Raw genomic sequence first — 19,903 nt, forward strand, 5'->3', positions numbered from 1 at the left:
CCAAGGCACTACCTCATGAGAAAATTGAGGCTTTTTGCAAGTCCTTAAACTTGCTACCCATTAGTGATTGATCCTTCTTGTACTTTACCGCATTGGCGCTGCAGGGGGGTGTTGGAATTTGCCAATTCTATGGGTAGTGCCCAATGTTTTAGTCTAGTTCTTTTTCAGTTCTTAATGTGAACACAACTAAAGTTATAAGTTGTGTTACCACTCTTAGAGTTAGAGTTCAAGTTAGTTAGCTCTAGTTGAGTTAGAGCTAGGTCTATCTTAGACCTATCTTGTACCTTTCATTCTCATTCTTTTGGTTCAGCAAGTACACTCTACTCTTTTGCTTCAGCACGCTCATTGTCTCTCTTTTCTCCCTCCATAGCTGGCTGTCATTTTCCAACAAGAAGATAGTAGGAGAGAAAGTGAAATCTGCACTGAATATGGAAAGACTGCTGAATACAATGATCGACTGATCACTCCCTGCATGCAGCCCAAAGCATTAGTGAGGGCACTGGATCAAGTTGGAAAATGATGACAACACGGGAGATGGTGACGGAGACGGAGTGTGCAGCCCTTGCAAATGATGAAGAAGAATGGCCAAGTCGGAGTGTGCACCTGCAAGAGGAAGAAAAGAATGATCTGGCTATATAGAGCCAAAAATCCCTAAGACTCGCTGAACGACCAGCAGCTTGGGGCCTAAAAAATGCAGTCAGCCAGCTAACAACTGGCTGACCAGCCCCAAATAATGCACAAAATGCTGCTACCCTCTGTTAAATAAAATGCTTGGCTCTACCTGATTGCTGGACACTCTAGCTTGCATAGTGTGAATACTCCTAAACTGACTTAAAAAGAAATGCATGCTGTAGAAAGAGTTGCCTCCTCAGTCCAAACACACAGACTGAATGTCAGAGCTCCTAATGTTCCCGTTTGACTCCAGATTGAGGCTGACAGGCAAGAGATACAATGCATGACAAACATGACTGCTAACAAGAACGATCTTCTAATGGACTCCACATGAACAAGCTTTAACATGAGCAAAACAAACAGTGGGCAGGCAGCATAGTTAAGGCTCAAACACAAAATCATTCATACAACAATGCAGCCATGTAATCACCTTGGAACATGTAGGACAAGTTGATGCAGTCAATGCACATGTCAACATGTGATGGCAACAAGTGACAAGTCAACACACAGCAAAAAATGCAGCCATGTGGAAACGAAGTTGGAACAGATTGTGACACAAGGAGAAACAATGATGACAGCCTCCAACCAATGTGTGGCACGCAAGCAACAGACACAAGATGCATCGTCTTGCTGCCACAGCAATGTGTAGAAAAACACCACAATAATATTAATCAATCTCATGAAAATGCAACTGTCTCTTGCCCTGAACATTTGTTACCATGTTGGAAGAGCATTACAATTAAAGAGGCAATGCAGAAAATGTAAACATGAAATATAAAGTAAATGAGAACAGAATTCATATGAGAATTGAAGAATACGAGGAATCCCAGCCCACGCTCCATCTGTTCAGACCAAAAATCTGCAAGTATAATAACATTGTGGTAACACTCCTGCCTTTAATAGACAAAAAGATGGGAGGTTGGCCAACTTGAGAAAAGACTCATGTGAACCTTTGAAATGAAACTCTCAACAAATGGGTCTTATGACTACTGTAGATGGGCCTAGTAAGATGACTTATTGTATGCTGGTGATGAAGGCCATTAAAACTGGCACATGTTGATACTTCTTTATGGCACAAGTTTTTAAGCAATGCGGACTGTCAAAATTTGATACTTGGAGATTGAATTCCAAGGAGAACCACTGTGTCATTCAAGAGAATCTTATCTGATCAGCTTGGTCTCATCCTTTTTATGCATCAAGCTGCCTAGATGTGTAAGTACTGTTTTCAGAGTTTGCACTCTATTTGCTCATTTTTGATACTGTTTTTCCTCTGCTACAGTGTCTTCTGGTAAAAGGTTGGAAAGCTGGAGCAAGTTGGAGTTTCCCAAGAGGCAAGAAATACAAAGATGAAGAAGATCACAAATGTGCTATTAGGGAGGTAGTTTGCTCATCTCCAGCAGTGGTGCCATTTGATGAAATTGCTAGACAATAGTTCTTGTTTAATATCTTTTGATCAAATTGGCATATAATCAAGTGAACAGCTGTTTGAGATAGAGAATGAGGAGTGCCAGGGGAAAAGAGATCAGTGCCTCATTTATCAATGCTTCAAACAGTTGTTTTGTAACAGTATTTTAGTGCGGGCACTCCTGTTTTCCAGCACTTGGTCTGGATGTTGAATGTAGTGCTGCCTCCTTTTTCTCTTCTTTCTCCCTCTTTTTCTCTACTTAAATAGCAGAGTAACATTTTATTCCTATAATGCTGGTACTCTTGTTTTCAAGCAATTGGTGATGGTCTGAATGTTTAATGTAGCGCTGCTTCATTTCTACCGATTCTACTGATTCTGTACTTGGAAATAAGTTCAAGTTCTGAAGTTTGTGCAACCTTCATTCGTTTTGCATTTAGAGAACACCTATGGTTTGATGCAGTCTTCTTACACACTGACTTCTTAATTCTCCTAAGGCATTTCATTTTTCACAAGGAAAAAAGGTCGGATCTCTAACTGATGATTTGTGAGAATGATAATGTTGCAAATTTTCAGTACACAATATTTGTAGGTTGGTGTAGCAATTTTGGGCCTTCAAATAAAAGCCAAATTTTCAAATTGCTGTGTGTTGTCTGATTTGTGATAGCAAATAAAGAGAGCGGGTGAGGTCTGATGTTAATAAAATGGCTTTGCAGTAACACTCCATATTTGCAACTTACGTTATAAAATCAAGTAAAGAGAATATGTAATGTAAACAAAGAGAATATAAGGCTTGCAAAGTCGGTTGCTTCCAGCTATTTTTGGAAGCACAACTAGCTAGATGTAATCTCACCTAGTTTTCGTTATGCTGGCTAGTGTAAGGTGCTATGTGCAATACTTAGGTTCCACATGAAAAGACTAGAAAGTGACCATCAGGCCAACAAGTTTCCATAAGCTGGCCAGTTTATTTGTGTAAAGTTTTCTCGTGTTCTTAATTTTGAAGTTATTCAGGGTGTTCTTGTGTTGAGACAAGCTTTATACTGTGCTCTTTTAGCATATCAGGCAAGTCAATTGATGCAGTGTCTTGTGCCTACAGGTTTGGGAAGAGACGGGATTTGATGTGTCAGGCCTGCTTAAAGTTGAAGATAACCTTGAAGTGACACTAGGAGAGCAACGGATACGACTTTACATTGTTGGAGGTGTTAGCGAGGACACTATGTTTACGCCACAAACGAAAAATGAAATTGGTGTATGTCTATATGTCCATGCACTTTTTCTTAAATCCCAATCCCCTTGTATTAAATGAGTAGCACTCCTTTTTGTGTTCTTATGTGCTTATATGCAAGGCCTGGTTCACAGGGTGGTTGTTATTAACTACCCAAGGCTTTTTTGAATCTCTACAAGTGTAAATAAACTGTTCCATGATAGAAAGAGAGAACTTACAAGCTTGTCATACACTTCACTTGAAAATAAGTAGGGGCCTTACTTTTATTCAGCCACATTTCTAGTGGTCCTTGTTCACAAAATGCTCTCTGTTAATGTGAAGCTCTTACAGAAGATCCTGAAACTGCAATATAATGGCATCTAGTGAACATTTGTTGTCTCAGAGTGGTCACTGATTATAAAAATCGGTCTAGAAAATCCTCCAATATTACCAAAGAAGTATAAGTTGGTGTCTTTTTTATCAATTTGGACTTTGGACCTTGAATCAGTGTATGAATGTTGGAGGTCTTACTTTTGTCTTTCTGATAAAGGTTTTCTTCTCAGTTCACAACAGACTCCCTTAGGCAGGTACAAAAGAAAATTGCCCTAGATGGTTAAAACTGAAAAGAAAGGGGTGGCTGCATTAGCTCATTGTAGCCTGCGAATCTCTCCTCCTCTCATGAGAAAGAAAGGGCAAATACAGACGGAGAAGAAAGAGAACTATTGGGTTCGTACAATCCGTTCTTGTGTGAGTCTGAGTTTGTCTATATTGCTCCTTTTGTTATATAGGAATCAATTGTAAGTCACCATGGAGACCCAAGTTGGTACTGGTATGGTTTTAAAGAAAACTCTATAATTAGAGATGTTCCATAAGGTACTGCTTCATTTGAGTATGAGTTTGGTGCTTCCCATTCGCCTTTACATTTCTCGCCTTCCCCTCCTATATTTATTTCATATTTAGATTCCTCTTCTTTCAATCTAGATCCTCACTTTAGACCTACAATAGGTTATCTAGTCTTAGCGCACATTGTCTTTGATACACATTAAGGTTTTAGGCCATCACTAGACACTCAAAAGTATGCAGCTTTGTACCTTGGTACATTGTTAGCAGGAATGCTATCCTTGAATCCCCATCTTGTGTTGATGAGTCACATCCTTCTTTGAAGAAAACAAGGAGTGGAAAGGAACTACCTTCACATTTAGACCCAATTCCGTTTTCCTTGATTAATCCTAAACATGGATCACGTTTTGATGCCGATAGTTAGTCTCTTTCTTTGAAGGAAAAAGGAAGCGGTACACTCACACCTTGACAAAGACCCTCTTGACACTTCTTGCCTAAAAAGAATATATATTTTTAACATTCAAAACTTGGCCATGTAGATAACAATTGTTACTCAAAGGCCAAGGGTCTTAGACTCACACCCAAAATTACCTCATCCCCAACTAAGGGTATTTTACCCACACCAAAGTTAAATCCAATCTCCATTCCTCAACCAACTTCAAGGGTCTTTCCTAGGGAGGTAGCACAGTTTCCCCAATCCTTGGTGTCCGTGGTCATCAGTGGTTGGTCATTGATGTGGTGGATCCTGAATCTCTCTCTTAGTTAGTGCCTTGTAGTATCTCTGACTAGTTTGGCTCTTACCTTCCCCTAGGCTAGTCTCTTAGGAGTCCTGGTTTATCCTTAGGCACATTAGGTTAGTTAGGCTATATTTTCTTTAGGTTCAATCATTTTTTTTCAGGTCTTCCGTTGCATTCTACTCTCACTTAAGCTTTCTTTTAGCACAACATCCAAAGCATCTCAATATGAAACATGTGGTATGTAGGTTTCTTTCTTGATTCTTTCATGTTGGATTTTGTGGTTCCATTTAGGACTAACATTGTAGGTTCTACATGGGCTGAAGGTTTGTTTTTTTAATCTTTGCCTTGGCGAATATTGCCTCTATCAGCATGGAGACAAAGATAGTATCTTCTCTTCTACACTTCTTTATTTTTTCATGATAAGTGAACCACTACCTTGGTGGTTGTATGTTCGCATTCTTGAGTGGCATAGGAGCCATCTCCCGAGGTTGAATTTCAAGTATGTCTATAGTACTTGGTTAGCATTGGAGTCCTCTCCCGAGATGAAGTATGGGCCCATTTTGATTGCCTTGGTAAGACTTCTTCCGGTTGTTCCAATTGAGAGGGTTAGTGCTTCCTTTTTCATCCATAAGATCTATTTGCATGGTAGATTGCTCTCTTGGTGCTTCTCGATGAGTATGGAGCTCTCTCTCGAGCTTGAGATTTAGGCTTGCCTATGCTACTTAATCAACATTGAAGCCCTCTCTTGAGATTGAGTACATGCATATTTTGCATACCAAGAAGGTTGATTCTCCTTTGGCCATTTCGGCTAAGGGGTGTCAAGTCTACCTTCATCATCACATTCATCATGGTTCTCAACGCCATAGAAGATGAACATCAGGTATTTCTTTCTCCTCAAGCATTGACATCCATGGTTGAGAGGGCGTTCCTACCCTTCATTTTGTCTTCGACATGGCAAGTGAACAATTTTCCCAAAAGGGGCACTGTCCAAGTGGCACTTGTTGCATGTGCATTCTCATCATATCCCCTTCACATCACACCTTCTATACTTATTGTTTTGTGATGTGGTGAATCTAATCATCCCTTTTCATTCTCCCCACGGGGCATAGTTATTTGACAGGCCACAAACCTTCTCTACTCACTTCCACAAAAAAAAAAGTTCATTGTGGTTCTATTTGCCTTTGTAGGTCCTAGAAAGCCAGCACCCTTGGTCCAATGAATTGGCCTCTCTAGGGTGATTACTTGGGCTCCCTTGATAAGATAACGATCACCTCGGTAGTCTTGGTAGGCCATTGGGTAGTTGATGTGCACCCTTTGTCCAATGCCTTGCAGCTTTGGGGTGGGACGCCTTGGGTAAAAATGGGTTTGAACTTTTCATTCACTCTCTTCTTTGTTCCAGTTATTGGCTTGAGAGGGGGTGTTGAGGTAAAAATGCATTACAAGCTAATTAGCTCTTTAAAACATCCCCAAAACATGTAAGTAATTAAAAGTTTCATTGAACAAGGCGTGGTCCTAGAGAGTTTTTGTGTCCCATAAGGAAAACCCTAATTTGGGAGGATCCTTTTATGTCTCTAAATAGACAAGCTGCCCACCATTCAGTCGATCCTTGTCTTGCAGGTTTCGGCAATCAGCTGTCTTCCACTAGTTGTCCAGCCCCCGACAGCTGCTATGAGGTCTACAGTTGTCACCCAGCCTCCCATTGTTACCGGTGATCAGCAATCATCATCTTTAGGCGGTTACATTGCTGCATTTAGCAATTCCAGACCTAGAGATTGTTGCGCTTTGGCTTCCAGCCTGCTGCCCTTCCATTTCCAACATTGGCCTGATTTGCTCTTGCATCTACAACATGTTTTTATGTTTTCAGCACTTTTCTTCATTAGCCTCTACTTCAACTGGTGGTTACTGCACCCAAGATTTGTCTTTGGGGGACGACACACATTGACCCCTCCCTCAGCTCTCTCCCATGAGAGCCATCGGCTATTGGACAGCTCTGCCCTTGAGCATTTTGTACATTTTCTCATTCGTCTACAGCATTGATTCATTCACTTCAGAGTTCTCTTTCTAATCCAATTCTGTTTGTGTTTTTGCATTTTGCATTTTGCGTTCAGAGTTTGTGTTTATTGTGTTATCATCTTAGTTATTGTGTCTGAGTCATGTTTGTACATTCTATGTTTTCTCTATGCAAAACCTAGCATATCTTCACATTATTGCTCGTATTAAGCTATTCAAGGTTAGGCTGAAGTTTAGATCTTATAGTATTGGCTAAATTCTTTTGGCTCTTGTACAGTCCCAAAATCCACTTTAAATTAAATTAAATATAGATTTTTCAGTAGGGAAAATGGCTTAAAAAGTTCTGTAGAAGGGTGCCAATACATGATCATTATTTCCATTATCCATCATTATCATGCCCAGCAACCTTGCATTTGTTTGGCATCAGCTTTCATTGTTGCCTCATCCTACTGCCCTGCTGACCCTGACCGTGCCTATCAGCACCAGGCTGGCTACATCAACATCATCCACTGCCTGGTGACCTGTTGCTTGTGCTGGCAACATCATCATCATCCTGGCAATCTTCTGCTCTCGTCTGACACCTTCTTGACAGCCTTGAGACATCTGCTTTTTGCTGTTTTGCACCTCCTGCCACTGTACAACTGCATTTGGGTTGTTGCCTCAGCTATTTCAGTCATCCGTCATCCAGCAGATTGCTGCTTTTTGCTGATCTCCTGCTGTCCTCAGACTTGGAGACATCATCCTCTCATTTGGCATCGAATGATGATGGTGGTTGTATTCAAGATCCGTTTTGGAGGACAATGTTCCTTGAACATCTCTCAGCCCGTTCTCAAAGAGAGAGAGTGGCTGTTGGACAGCCTTCTGCTCCTTGAGCACTCCAAAGGAATTCACGCCTAGATGGCATTGGTTTGTTCATTGAGTTCTCTTCTTTATTCACTCTCTTCCCTATTGTCTGAGTGCAGTTCTTAGTCTTGTGTTGTTATAGATTGTCTTTGAGAACTGTAGTGTTTCCTCACAGCCTGCAACTCTACCTACAAAAAAATTGGAGTTGACTGATAGTGTTATGGGGCATCTGGTGCCTTCGATGGCCTAAAAACCTAGAAAGTCCTTGTAACGTAAAGTTGGATATGAAGTGGTACTTCATGCTGGTGTTCCTTGAGAGACTATTGTCTAACCATCTACACCTAAGCTTGAGCCCACTGCTGGAGCTTTATAGGTCATTTGCTATTGAAGAGGGTTACCTTCCTACTACCTAGGCCTAAAGAATGAATCTTGAGCTCCTAGTCCTTACGTCTCCCCCTTGTAGCAAAGAATTGTGTCCTTAAAGCCAATGCAAGAGAAGATCTCTACAAGCTGTACTTATGGAAAAATGTCTCAACTGACTTGTTGGAATCAAGCTGCCTAAACTTGGTAGACAAAAATCATTTGGCACTCACCCAGCCTCCTATAGCACAGAATGAAATTGGACGATGTACCATTTGGCCATTGCAAGGTTTGAACAACGCTTAACAAGAGGTTATGTACCACACAGTTCATGTGCTAGTCAAAGCTTGGTTTGCTACTGCAATGCCACCTTCAGAGAAAGCTTTCCTGTGTTTAGTATAGGGTCTGTTTTCTAATGCTAAATTAAAAGGTTTTTTTTTTTCCTGTAGGGGGGCCGCGGGGGGGGGGGGGGGGGGGGTGTGTGTGGACATGGGATCTACTGCTTCATTGAAACATCTATTCCTCATGGCAGCTTACTTCTACAGGCCTCTAGGCATTGGCATGCAGTTCAGGGTGGGAGAGGAGCTGACCCAAACTCCACTAGACTGGTGCCATTTGATAAAAGCTCCTGATTTCTGACAAAAAAGCATGTTAACAATCATGAAACTATGAGCTAGACAGGATTGCACTGCGTTACACTTGTGCTTGCAAAATTTACATGAAATAAATCCTTCAAATAGATGGGTAGTCTGATGCCAATGTCTTGGCTGCTTAGAGCTGCTCATGTCTCAGTCACAAATACGTGAAGGTGCTAAGACAAGCTGAATTTCTTTCATAGGATCTACACCTAGCTATGAACTGCTGGATAGAGCCTTGCCAAGTCCATTTCGATCCTCTCAATCAAATGGGCTTCTCAATTGGAGCAGCAGCCTTGCAAGATCCTCATTCTGGAGTCTCATCAGACTGGCATACTTCCAGATGCTAGGATACTTGCCTTAATACTTCATTCTTGAATGAAGCCTCTCATTGAGTGCAAATAAGATGCAGTAAATGAGGTTGAAAGCTCAAGCTGATGGCTTTGGCTAGGATTTTTGAACTGTCCCTAGAAGAGTGATGGGCATTTATGTCTGATGTCCAACCTGACTTTACTGTCCTTAGGGATGAAGGAGAAAAATGAGATGTCCTCTGTAAGTATTGGCTGCCAGAGTTGAGCTGCAGTAGGATTTGATGCCTTTGCGAGGATTTGTTTCTACCAGCTTTACGAGACTTTGAAGTGTGGATTTGATATGCATTGGCCCGGGAATTGTGTGTGTGTGAAGTTTGCTGGTGAAACTTAAGGCAACTGTCAACAAAACAGTTGAGCTGTTTGGGCTGCAAAGTGTGTTTGAAGAACTTATTAAATGACTTAAGCTAAGAGTCGATATTGAGAGAGGATCAAAGCCAAGGAGGAGAGAAGTGCAATCAAGAAATTTGCTGTACTTTGTGTTGGTACAAGGTTTCTCAAAGAGATTAGGTGATAGACCAATTAAAGTTACTGTGTGCCAAATAATTTAAGGATAAATTTTTTGATCATTCAAAACGTAATGTAGAACATCGCCAACATTGTGACGTGCACTTTCTTAACTGTTTGGAGATGTCCATTATTATTGATAGTGCCAATTTGGGTCTTTAGGCTTCATAAAGGTAACTAAGACATCAGGCAGAATGATTGCTTGCCCAAGTAATTGCTTAGTATGAAGTAGTGTTCAATGTGGTGAGCATAAAAATCTTGAGAGTTGTATTACATTACTGCTGCAACTAATTGTTACAGGAAATCTGGTACTGACACAGATGACAATGTGTGCAGGACATAGCCTGGCACAGGGTGGACGAACTTCCTACAGGAGGCAATGAGCCACCTCATTCACGTGGTGCAACAGGACTGAAGTACTACATGGTTTCACCATTTGTTGGGTAAGCAGCATGTAGGTATTATTAAGTGTATGGTATGGTGGCAGGCTGTGTTAATTGGTTGATTGGTTGTGCAGGCCACTGCAAAGATGGATTGCTGCACGAAAGCCCTCAACTGCTTCTAAACTGGAGGCATCTGCCAAAGGTACTGCAATTAGATAATTATTCAGATTAACAATCTGTTTCTAATCATGGTCCATGAGCTACTTCATTTTTTTTGGAAACAAAGCCATAGATGCTTGTGATAGTGATGCTATGTTGCTTGTCCCAAAGAAATTGCTTTATTGAAAATATCTGCAACATTTGCATTCGATTGCTGGTCATGTTTGACAGTCTTAAGCAAGAATTATATTGCAACTGAAAGGTTTTGTTGTGGTAGCATGGTAAATCTTGCACTTAAAGACTAGTGTGAACTGGAGGATTGAAAAACAGTAGCAGCTCTGTTCCGATGCATTTAATGTGAGGGCCAGTGTTAAGAAGCATGGAGGACAGCACCGACCCCTTTCCTACAAAGAAACAAGTCCATGTACCTCACCCTTTAAAAGAAAAGGTTGATGCCAGAGCTGAAGTGGTATTTGGACAAAACAGAATTGACATCCAAGCTGGGGCGACTCTGAGTTGTTTCACACCAATAAGTGCATGCTGGCCAGCACTTCACAGTGCCATGTAAGAACAGCATTGGATCTGCAATTTCTGCCCCCTTGATACCAACGAGTTGGCTGTCCAACTTCAAATTGAGCACCTTATTTAGAAAAGTTGTTTTTGTCATACGTGACAGCAAACAGTTCTGAATCCCTGATCTTTTGAATTTCAGGCCCCACTGCTACCACTAGACCAATCACATATTTTTAATATTTGGCTCGCATCCAGACATATCTGTCAAAGCTCTTCCTGGCTTACAAGCACCGTATTATGGATGGTGAGAGGGCCAGTACCTGGGCCTTGTAAGCATCCTGAGCTAGAAAATTACCAGCCTCAAGATAATCAGTTATAAGCCAAGGCCTGATTGAGCTAAACCTGGATAAGAATAAGACCCTCAGCTCAATGTCTGCCCACTTCCTGCATGGACTGGTTAAAAATCGTCACACTTAAGGTTAATTGAGCTTGACGAATTTCTTGTGTCACATTCCTTTTGGTATGTGAAGGCAACAAATCACGGTTCACCCCTGCCATTCCATCAAAAGCTCACCTTGCTCCTGATGAGTTCAACGGTCAACCTCTCTCGGCTGCCCTTGAGAGTTCACACATTTCAAAAGGGATGCCCACACTTTGTCTTTACAACACGGTTCATCTATTGCTTCATTTTTGGCTCTACACTGCATCAAAGTTAAGAAAAACCGCTTTTGAAGGCCCAGCTTGTTATTTAGAAGTAACTGACAAATTGCTTGTAAGAGTTTTCTAGTGGTCTAATTTGATTAGCTGCTCAGAGCTGGCAGGCCAATTCTAAACAGAGAAATACACAGTTGTTCTCTTGTGTGGGGATGCAAGCTTGCCAGCACTTGGAAGAATTTTCTTTGGCAAGTTTCAACTTTCCCTTGTGTTAAGGGATCTCTTGTGGTTGGGTATCTCCTCCTATTCTTCCACCTTTGGCGGATCTTCAAGATTTTAGAATGCTCCAAATAGCTGCCAATATTTCTCAATGTGAAAGCTTTGGTTAGCTTTCCTTTCTTTTCTGTTTCTTCAAGAGGGCTTTCTCAAAATTGAACAAACTAAATCAAGTGATGTGTAGCATCAACTTCCTTTGCGGTAGTTCTCACTTGTGCAAAGGTAGACATACATATTAATTTGCAGCAAGATTGTTCTTGTCCTTTATGGGTACACGGCCGCCCCCCCCCCCCCCCCCCCCCAACCACCACACACACACACACACACACACACACACACAGAGAGAGAGAGAGAGAGAGAGAGAGAGAGAGAGAGAGAGTCGTGACCAGAAGATCTTCAACTCTTGTATTTGGCATGGTCATTTAGTTTAGGTGTAGAAAAAGGGAGATCGTTTAAGATGTTTCAAGGGCATGTAGGACAAATAGATACACATCAAGAGCTGAGGTACTATCCATTTCAGGGTGCAATTGGCAAAGAAAGGATATCCAACTGGTAAAGCCATAAAAGTTGATACTTCTTGATCCTAAAAAAACTCAATGCTAAGCTTTCTGAACTCCTTTATGATGGCTTTGTTGCCTTAATAATTGCCTATTTGCCCACTTTGTGTGTGTGTGTGTGTGTGTGCGTGTGTGTGCGAGAGAGAGAGAGAGAGAGAGAGAGAGAGAGAGAGAGAGAGAGAGAGAGAGAGAGAGAGAGAGAGATGATACAGGTTTGATTTGTAGGAGGTGGCGGCCCACCAAAACTCAAAGCATGCAGTATCCCAACTCTCACATCTGCTGCAGGAATCCTTGGGTCTCCAGCAACTGAAACTGTTCCTCTTTTACCTCTACCTGTCCCAGAACCAGCCGAGGGACCAGGGAAAACTTTTCGCAACTTCAGATTTGACTATACGTTTATATTGCAACGGCTTAATGATTTGTAAGTGGCAACCTATTGTAAAAATTCCTGTAAAGCACATCTTGAAGATACCTAGAAATGATTAGGCTAAGTTTGCACACTGTTCAGGTCAGAAGAGTACGATCCTGTGAATGCATTTGTACAAATCCAATGCCACTATTGTACACTGAAAATAAAGTAATAGAATTACTAATGCCTTAAAATCGATCTTATTCTAATGGGACAAAAAATACGAATTTTTCGGCTGAAACTGAGCTACTTGTCGTGAATACAGGTTATTATACTAGATTCATGTATGTGGCATGCTTGGATGTCTTGTGTTGTTTCTACTTTTAGAAGAAAATTTCTGTACTATAATTGTATGTAGCAGTGCTATGCATTACTTAGGATGGGTGCTGTTGAATACTAAAAGCCAAGAATCTGCACTTAAATGTGTTTATAACAGTTACGATCTAACATTTAAGTGCAGATTTTCTACCATTGCCTTTACTAGAAGTCTGGATGATCGGCTGGTAATGATCTAACATCAGTTTGTGCATCATAAGATATGGGTCTCAAAAATCTTATAATTGGCAATGAGTTGTGTTATCTGTAGCAGCTGCTGACACAATATAGATTATGTGATCTTGTATATCTTTGCGTTTTGATGATTTCAACATATGGTTAGGGCAAAGAGCAAGAATTACTTGAATGCTGCTCGACCTCTTTGGTCTTAACCGTAGGTTGAACTCATGCTTTTAGAAACTTAGAAATGGCAAATGTTTAATGGCTCACGTGATCTGTGAAACATCCAGTCTTTTTTGCAATCAAATCATGTAAGTAAATGATCGTATATGGGATAGAATCTATTACCCTTAGCAAACCAACCTTTGCCTTCTCATTTCCTTGGTGTGATAGTTTTATGCTCAACTTTAAGGCAACTGGTTGTGATTGGCATGCTCTAATGGTGCTTTGTTCAGTTCCACTTTTGCTTGATGCTCTAATGGTGCATGGAAGGAGATAAACACTGTGAACATAGTATGTATTAAATGTTTGCTATTATTTTTAGACGCGAAAAGGTTTTGAATATATTAAAATAATCAGATTTTACATCTCCCTTGACACTTCGCAATTTGCAATTACATTAAGGCAAAACCACATGTGCCAAGTCCTAACGTTCTAGACTTAGTTGATAGTTGAGAACAAGAGACATCTTAGACTTTTAAAAGAAATCTCCAACCACTCCAGCTGTTCTTCCATAACTTTGCAATATTTGATGAAGTGATGCTAGATAGAATGGGAGAAGCACTCGCCCCGAAATAGGTGCTTGGGTAATTGTGTTCTTTGCATCTATAGTTGGTTACATTCGTATCACTCTTGTTGAGTTTCTCACCCATCAACAAGAACACCATAGGAAGGCCTTGTCCTTGAGTGGGAGTTTGATGTTCTAGTTGCTCAAGTCAACATCCACCAATTTAGGTGTTTCAATAAGATCTCCATGTATTCTCCCAAGCTATTTTGGGGGGCTTTTAGCTTCCGAATTTGTAGCTTAGGTCTCAAGGATTTGTTCCTTTTAACTAGCTTCAAGTTTCTCAAATTGTATTAAACCACATCCCAACTAGTTCTATTTGCCTAGGATAGATAATTCCTTTCTATCTATTAACTTGGCAATAAGAGTAAAAGTTCATGACCAAAATACATCATTCTCTTTTTCTAGTTCTTTGTGTCTTTTTTGTAGGGCATGCTAGTTGAAAGTTGTGTGCAAAGGCTACCATATTTAAGATGATATCTTGGCTTGTAAGATTATGTATTGCTTGAGTGGCTTTTTGTTTTGAAGTTCCAAAATGCCCAAAAGCAAGTGAGCCCAAGCCATATATATGTATCTTATTGCAAGCACCTTGAAAGTAGCTTGGTCTCAAGTTCATGCCTTGTATATGTCTAGAAGGTGAAGGCCAACTTCTACTTCCTTTATGAGAATCCCCATTCCAAGTGGGGCAATGCATTTGATTTTTTTGGCTTTTCCTCATAAGGACTTCCCCACAAGTGAATCCCATTGCTTGTAGATGCTGCCATTCCATTGAGTGAGGGACAAGTAGAAGTGCATTGCACGATAGATGAATAACTGTAATATCTTCAGCTTGATGTGTATGGGCCAAGTCATAGAGCTCAAATTTTCCAAAGTCAATTAACCCTAGCACTTTCTTTGACATCAGTGCCAATTGGATGATGAGTTATTGCCATTAACCATTCTTTAGTACTTGGCTTGAACATCCCTTTGTCTCGTAGCTCCATAGCCATGCAGATTTTTGCATCCATTCTAGGATATTCATTTCCAAGTTCCTCCAATGGGATTGTGTTGAGCTAGGTGAAGAGTTTGCATGGGTGCAATTATAGCATAGAATCTTGGTCGTATTCTAAAAATTTCTAATTTGTGTGACCCCATTCCCTTCTTGTTTGGAGGAGTAGCATTCTATTTTCTTGCCATATTTCTTCCCTTTGTGGACTTTGACCTCTTGCCACCCTTTGTTCTTATCATTAAGAGCATGGTTCGTCTCTTTAGGACCTTCCATCTTTTTTATGGTTGTAGCCATCTCAGCCTAGGATGGCTTCTTGGGATTCTAATGGGTTCATGGGATTCTACTCATTCTTTTCTTCTCTTTCATTGTTGCATGGACATTCTTTATGAAAATGGCCCCATTGGCTGCAAGAAAAACATGCCCTTGCAAATTTTCTCCAAGAAAGGTGGAGGTTTAATTGCCCCATCGAAGGGATGTTGATTTCCGATACTTTTGGCTTCTCCTTCATATTCCACAAAAGACAAACCCTATTCCTAAAGCAGATAGCCATGAGTGGTGGGACATATATTTTTCCCAAGCGTCTGGTGATATTTGGTAGGAGGTTCCAGAGGTAAGCGGGGAGATCTCAATGCAGATGGGACATTGTTTTTTGAGCAAATCTCTTGCAATGTTGAGGGGTTGCCATGGCATAATATATACCAAGTCCAATCCCTAGAAGTAGATACCTTGGAAAAGGAGTTTGTGCATAACTTCTTCCTTGTAGAACACCACCTCAAAAAATCCCCAATCATTGTAGTGTATTTGTTTCACTGCCCTTAACAAAGGATTAAATCGTTAACATTTGTGAAAAGTAGTTTTAGTGCATGGGTAAGTCCTTGGTCACAAGTTCTTTATCACTCGCCAGTTTTCTCATTCAATGAAAGAATGCGTTGCTATGAGAATGTGCATATTTTCTACGTTTTGGTTCTACACCTAAAAGTTTATGGATTGGAGATCTTAGTTTGAAATGGTTCCAAAATAATGGTGGGGACAAATCAATTGATCTACTTGAGTTGGCTAACCTAATTATATGAATTATAAGTTTGTGTGAAATCTAGCACATTTTTGCCCATGCTAGTGAAACTGGTTTTACATTATTTTTCCATGGAATAATCCAAACATTCTAGAATGGACTAGTTGCATATGGTTATTGAGCTCTTATTGTTTCAAGAGCTTCAATGTTCAATCTGCTCACAATCTAATCTCATATCTATCTAATCTCTCACTATCCCAAGCAAGAAAGAAAGCAAATAGTAAAGAGTTTGTAGCACGCTCACCTTCTTGCCCTAAGGTGTTGTAGTTCAAATGCATTTAAGGGCTTGACAATGGCCTCATGATCCAAGCATGGCTCCCTCGATATGCTCTGCCTTTGTTGCAATTGGTCCATTGCTTGAGTACTTTAGCAAAGAGATGAAATGTGGAGAAGAAGAAGAGATATCCCAACCTTGCTTGAACTCCCCCTCTCACTATCCAAACTATGAAGCATGGGAAGAAGAGAGGGATGTGAGACAATAGAGAAGCTTCACTCTCTTGGTCCCTTGTTCACCCTCTCACTCTCAACGAAACGCACAAGAAGATAGAATACAAGCAAAGAGAAGAGTGCTCTCAAGTAAGAATGAGCTTATCCATTAACTTTATGGCCTTTATACATAGGGCTTTGAGTTTGGTCTTTCACTCAAATTAGACTCTTGTTCCTTTTTTTTGGTTCACCTTTCAATAGGATCATTGAAGTAGGGGGCCACATTCCTCCACGCATCCTCTCAACAATCTGAAAGGTGAGAAGGATCGAAGCTTGCTTGGAAGTGAGCTATGGTGGAGAGCAAGAGCAAAAAGAGAGAGACACACACAAATGGAAACTCCAACAATCACAATGTGTGATCGGGCCTTCCTTTATTCAAATTGTCACTAAAATAATAAAGAATAAAGTGATGGTGACGGGCGCTCGCTACCTGCAATGTGCAATGGCAGGTACTATCAATGTAGTAATACACGAGCGGCTAGGCAGAGGCGCCTTTATCCCCAACAGAATCTCTGCTTGTAGACAGGTTCCTTCAAGAAAGAGGTATTCAAGTGGAAAAGGGGGCCGGGAGAGGGGGTGGGGTTTCCTTTGTTCAACTAGAACCTCGAAAGAGAAGACAAGAGGCACATGGTTAGAAAGCATTGCATCACCCCAAAAGAGAAGCCACGAGGTACATGGTTAGAAAGCATTATATCACCCAACACATTAAGGTGATCCACCAACCATCAATGGGAAGTATAGATGCACTCTAGTCATGCAGTATATTGGTGCAATCCTCATGTCGATTGTGCCAAGTGAACCCATGTATTCACAAGCTCTAGCCAAAGGAAGTATGGACTAGGAGCCTTGAAGTAGCTTGGTGAAAAACTCAAAAGAGAAGGTAGAAAAATTTAGAGCAAAACAAGAACTATATGATCGCTTGGATGAAACCAAGAAGCTTATAAGAACTTCATTGTATAATCATAATAGCACATGAAGAACCTTTAAACACAACTCAAAGAGTGCGACTTAGCAATTGAAGCTAAGGGGAAAGAGGTGGAAATGTTACATAAACAATGGGAACGGATAAGGGTCAACTAGGCGAGAAAGAGAAGTAAGAGCATCAACAACACCCTCCATCTCCTAGGTCATGTTGCAGACCCCAAACATGATTGCATTGCCAATAACAATCGACACCCTAGTCATCTATCTCCATTTCTCTACCCTACAGTCTGATGACTTAGGTGCATAAACTAAGACCAAGGTCCAAGCCTCTCGTGCCAGCTTAACTGGGACATAAATCAAACACCCTCCATCATCACGCCATAACAAAGATGGTTTCAAAGCATTATGAACTAAGAGAAGGGACCCCCTTCACTCTTTGACTTTCAAGCCTCCAAGTAGTTGATACTCCTCGGGGCTCTCCACCATCTTGCCTTCTTGGTCCTAATCACATTTTCCCTACTCCTCCTCCTCAAACTCTAGCAGCATGCTTCATACTTTCTTTGCAAGCCTCTCTCCTAAATGTATGTTCCAGGTGAGAATCCTTCCTTAGATTTTGTGAAGTATGTGCACTACTCATCAACAATGATCTCATATTGTAAGGGGGCATGCACATTGCGTTCCATTAGCGGTTTTCAGGCAAGTTTCTTTAGGCAAGTCTTCTACCCCATTGCCTTGATGTGAACCTTGGTTTTACCTTTGTTTGCATGCACGATATCCTTATTGAGAGCAGTTTCTTTCAAGATGGATGACTTAGTGTGTGTGGTTTGCTTTTGCATTTTTCTATTTGTGTGCACCCAAACATGGTTTTTTTTTTTGCATGCCCTAGGAAGAAAAAAATTACAAACCATGGGTCAGTGTCACGGGGGGTTCACTCATAGTAAAGAAGACATGTCACCTGCGTAAAAAAAACCCCTATTTATGAAGCTTGTAAGACTAATATATCCCCCTATTAAGCTTATAAGATATATACATGTATGACTTTTTATATATCCCCTTTCTTAAATGTAAGTCTTCATAAAACATATACTAACTTTCTTTTTAAAAGTTGGAATTATCCTAAGCAATTAAAAGTATCAAAATGGTTATATCACAAAGTGATTTATGTAGTGGCACTTGGATACCATCGAAGTATGTGTCGCAATGTTTTTGAGTGCCTGTGCCCCCTTACCACATGAGGAGAGAGAGTAGGGGAGTTGAACCCCTTTATACTTAAAGTGACTACACCAAGTGGACACCAAGCTCTCTTTGGAAGAAGGGGAGTTGAATCTCTCTACCAAAACCATGGAAGAGTGCCAACTCCCCCCCTCCCACACTATGATTAATTCAATAACCCTACTATGTAAGGGTTTAGGGTTTTAACCTTACTTGTCAAGATCTCTTGTATGCCATGGAGAAACCAATCTATGGAGAGAGGTGATCAAATGCATCCCCCCCCCCCCCCCCCCCCCCCCCCCCTTCTTTTTTCCCTCTATCCCCTCCTTAAATTTAAGTTCAATATAGAAAATTAAGAGGGGTCTACCTCTAATGTATACGTTTAAGTGTCCCCTTCCAAAAAACCCCCTCCCTTACACTCACATGATACCATACAACATCTATAGTGAACCCCCCGAGGTCAGTGTATACCAACTTTCCCTTGTGTGTGACCACCCTACCTAAAATCCATTCACATTCTTGCTCTAAGCTAACCAAAGCGAGGAAGAAGCCATGCTAAACAAACCTAAAGGATTGTATAGTGTCGTGCCTTGATATCTAGTGTCACATCAACACTTGCATTCATATTTCACTAGGGGGTTTCCCAAGGAAGAAAAAGAATAACCTAGCTAGAGAATAATTGGCATACCTAGAGCAAACCTTAGGTAGAGAAAAGACCATAGAGGTGTGGAGGACCCTCTTTTGCTTACCGCCCACTAGTTTCTTCTTGCTCTCGTCATTGTAGGCTCGAAGATCTTCTAGCATAGATTTCTTCCCCACTTCATGGTCAAAGGTGTCTCCTTGCACCACCTCAGAATAGTCCACTTCCATGCCATCATTGGACTCAACCTTGCTCACCTTTTGATTTCTCTGCCCATTCTCAAAGGTCATAGCAAGTTGCTTGGGAGTGTTGCCCTCACGCATGCATGCACTAGGAGGCACTTCCATGTGTTGAGGTTTTAAGTGCACTTATGTGCCCTCTACTGATACACTAACTACATGTTAGAACCCCTGTCTATTTCTCCTCCTCGCTTTGCTCCTAGATGTAGGAATGAATATCAACACCCATTCTCATGCATGTTCAAAATTTGTATTGAATAAAGATATGCATAAAAACTTATAATGATTTTTAAAAAAAGTTCAAGAAGAACTAGGCTAACCAATCACCTTTATGATCTTGGCTGGATCATTTTGACTGACCTTCCTAAACCAAGAGACTTTATAAGAAACTTTTTCCCAAGATATTGAGACCCTTACATAATAAAAAATTAGATGAATATGTGCCTCCCATATGACATGTGAAGTGTAAAGTCCAATAGAATGAAAAGCTAGCTATTTGGATTTGCTTCTACCATTCTTCATACCAAAGGTTCC

The 19,903-nt window shown here is 40.8% G+C and overlaps 1 protein-coding gene across 2 annotated transcripts in view; it reads left to right on the forward strand.

Moving 5' to 3' along the window:
• DCP2 (decapping 2) overlaps positions 1-12,724 on the forward strand; it is a 45,380-nt gene extending 32,656 nt beyond the window's left edge. Inside the window, exons 4-8 of one of the 2 annotated variants that reach the window (XM_087694677.1) lie at positions 1,952-2,050; positions 3,171-3,323; positions 9,915-10,021; positions 10,096-10,163; positions 12,406-12,724. In XM_087694677.1, the coding sequence (XP_087550803.1) occupies positions 1,952-2,050; positions 3,171-3,323; positions 9,915-10,021; positions 10,096-10,163; positions 12,406-12,545 (567 nt within the window). In that variant the 3' untranslated portion in view covers positions 12,546-12,724. Of the gene's footprint in view, positions 1-1,951; positions 2,051-3,170; positions 3,324-9,914; positions 10,022-10,095; positions 10,164-12,345 lie in introns of both variants that reach the window. The other variant, XM_087694676.1, reaches the window with a different exon arrangement.
• Positions 12,725-19,903: the final 7,179 nt, after the last annotated feature.

The sequence above is a fragment of the Lygodium microphyllum genome, chromosome 15, assembly GCF_053477565.2.
Source record: "Lygodium microphyllum isolate KBCC chromosome 15, Lygodium_microphyllum_v1.1.10, whole genome shotgun sequence".
Lineage (NCBI taxonomy): Eukaryota > Viridiplantae > Streptophyta > Polypodiopsida > Schizaeales > Lygodiaceae > Lygodium > Lygodium microphyllum.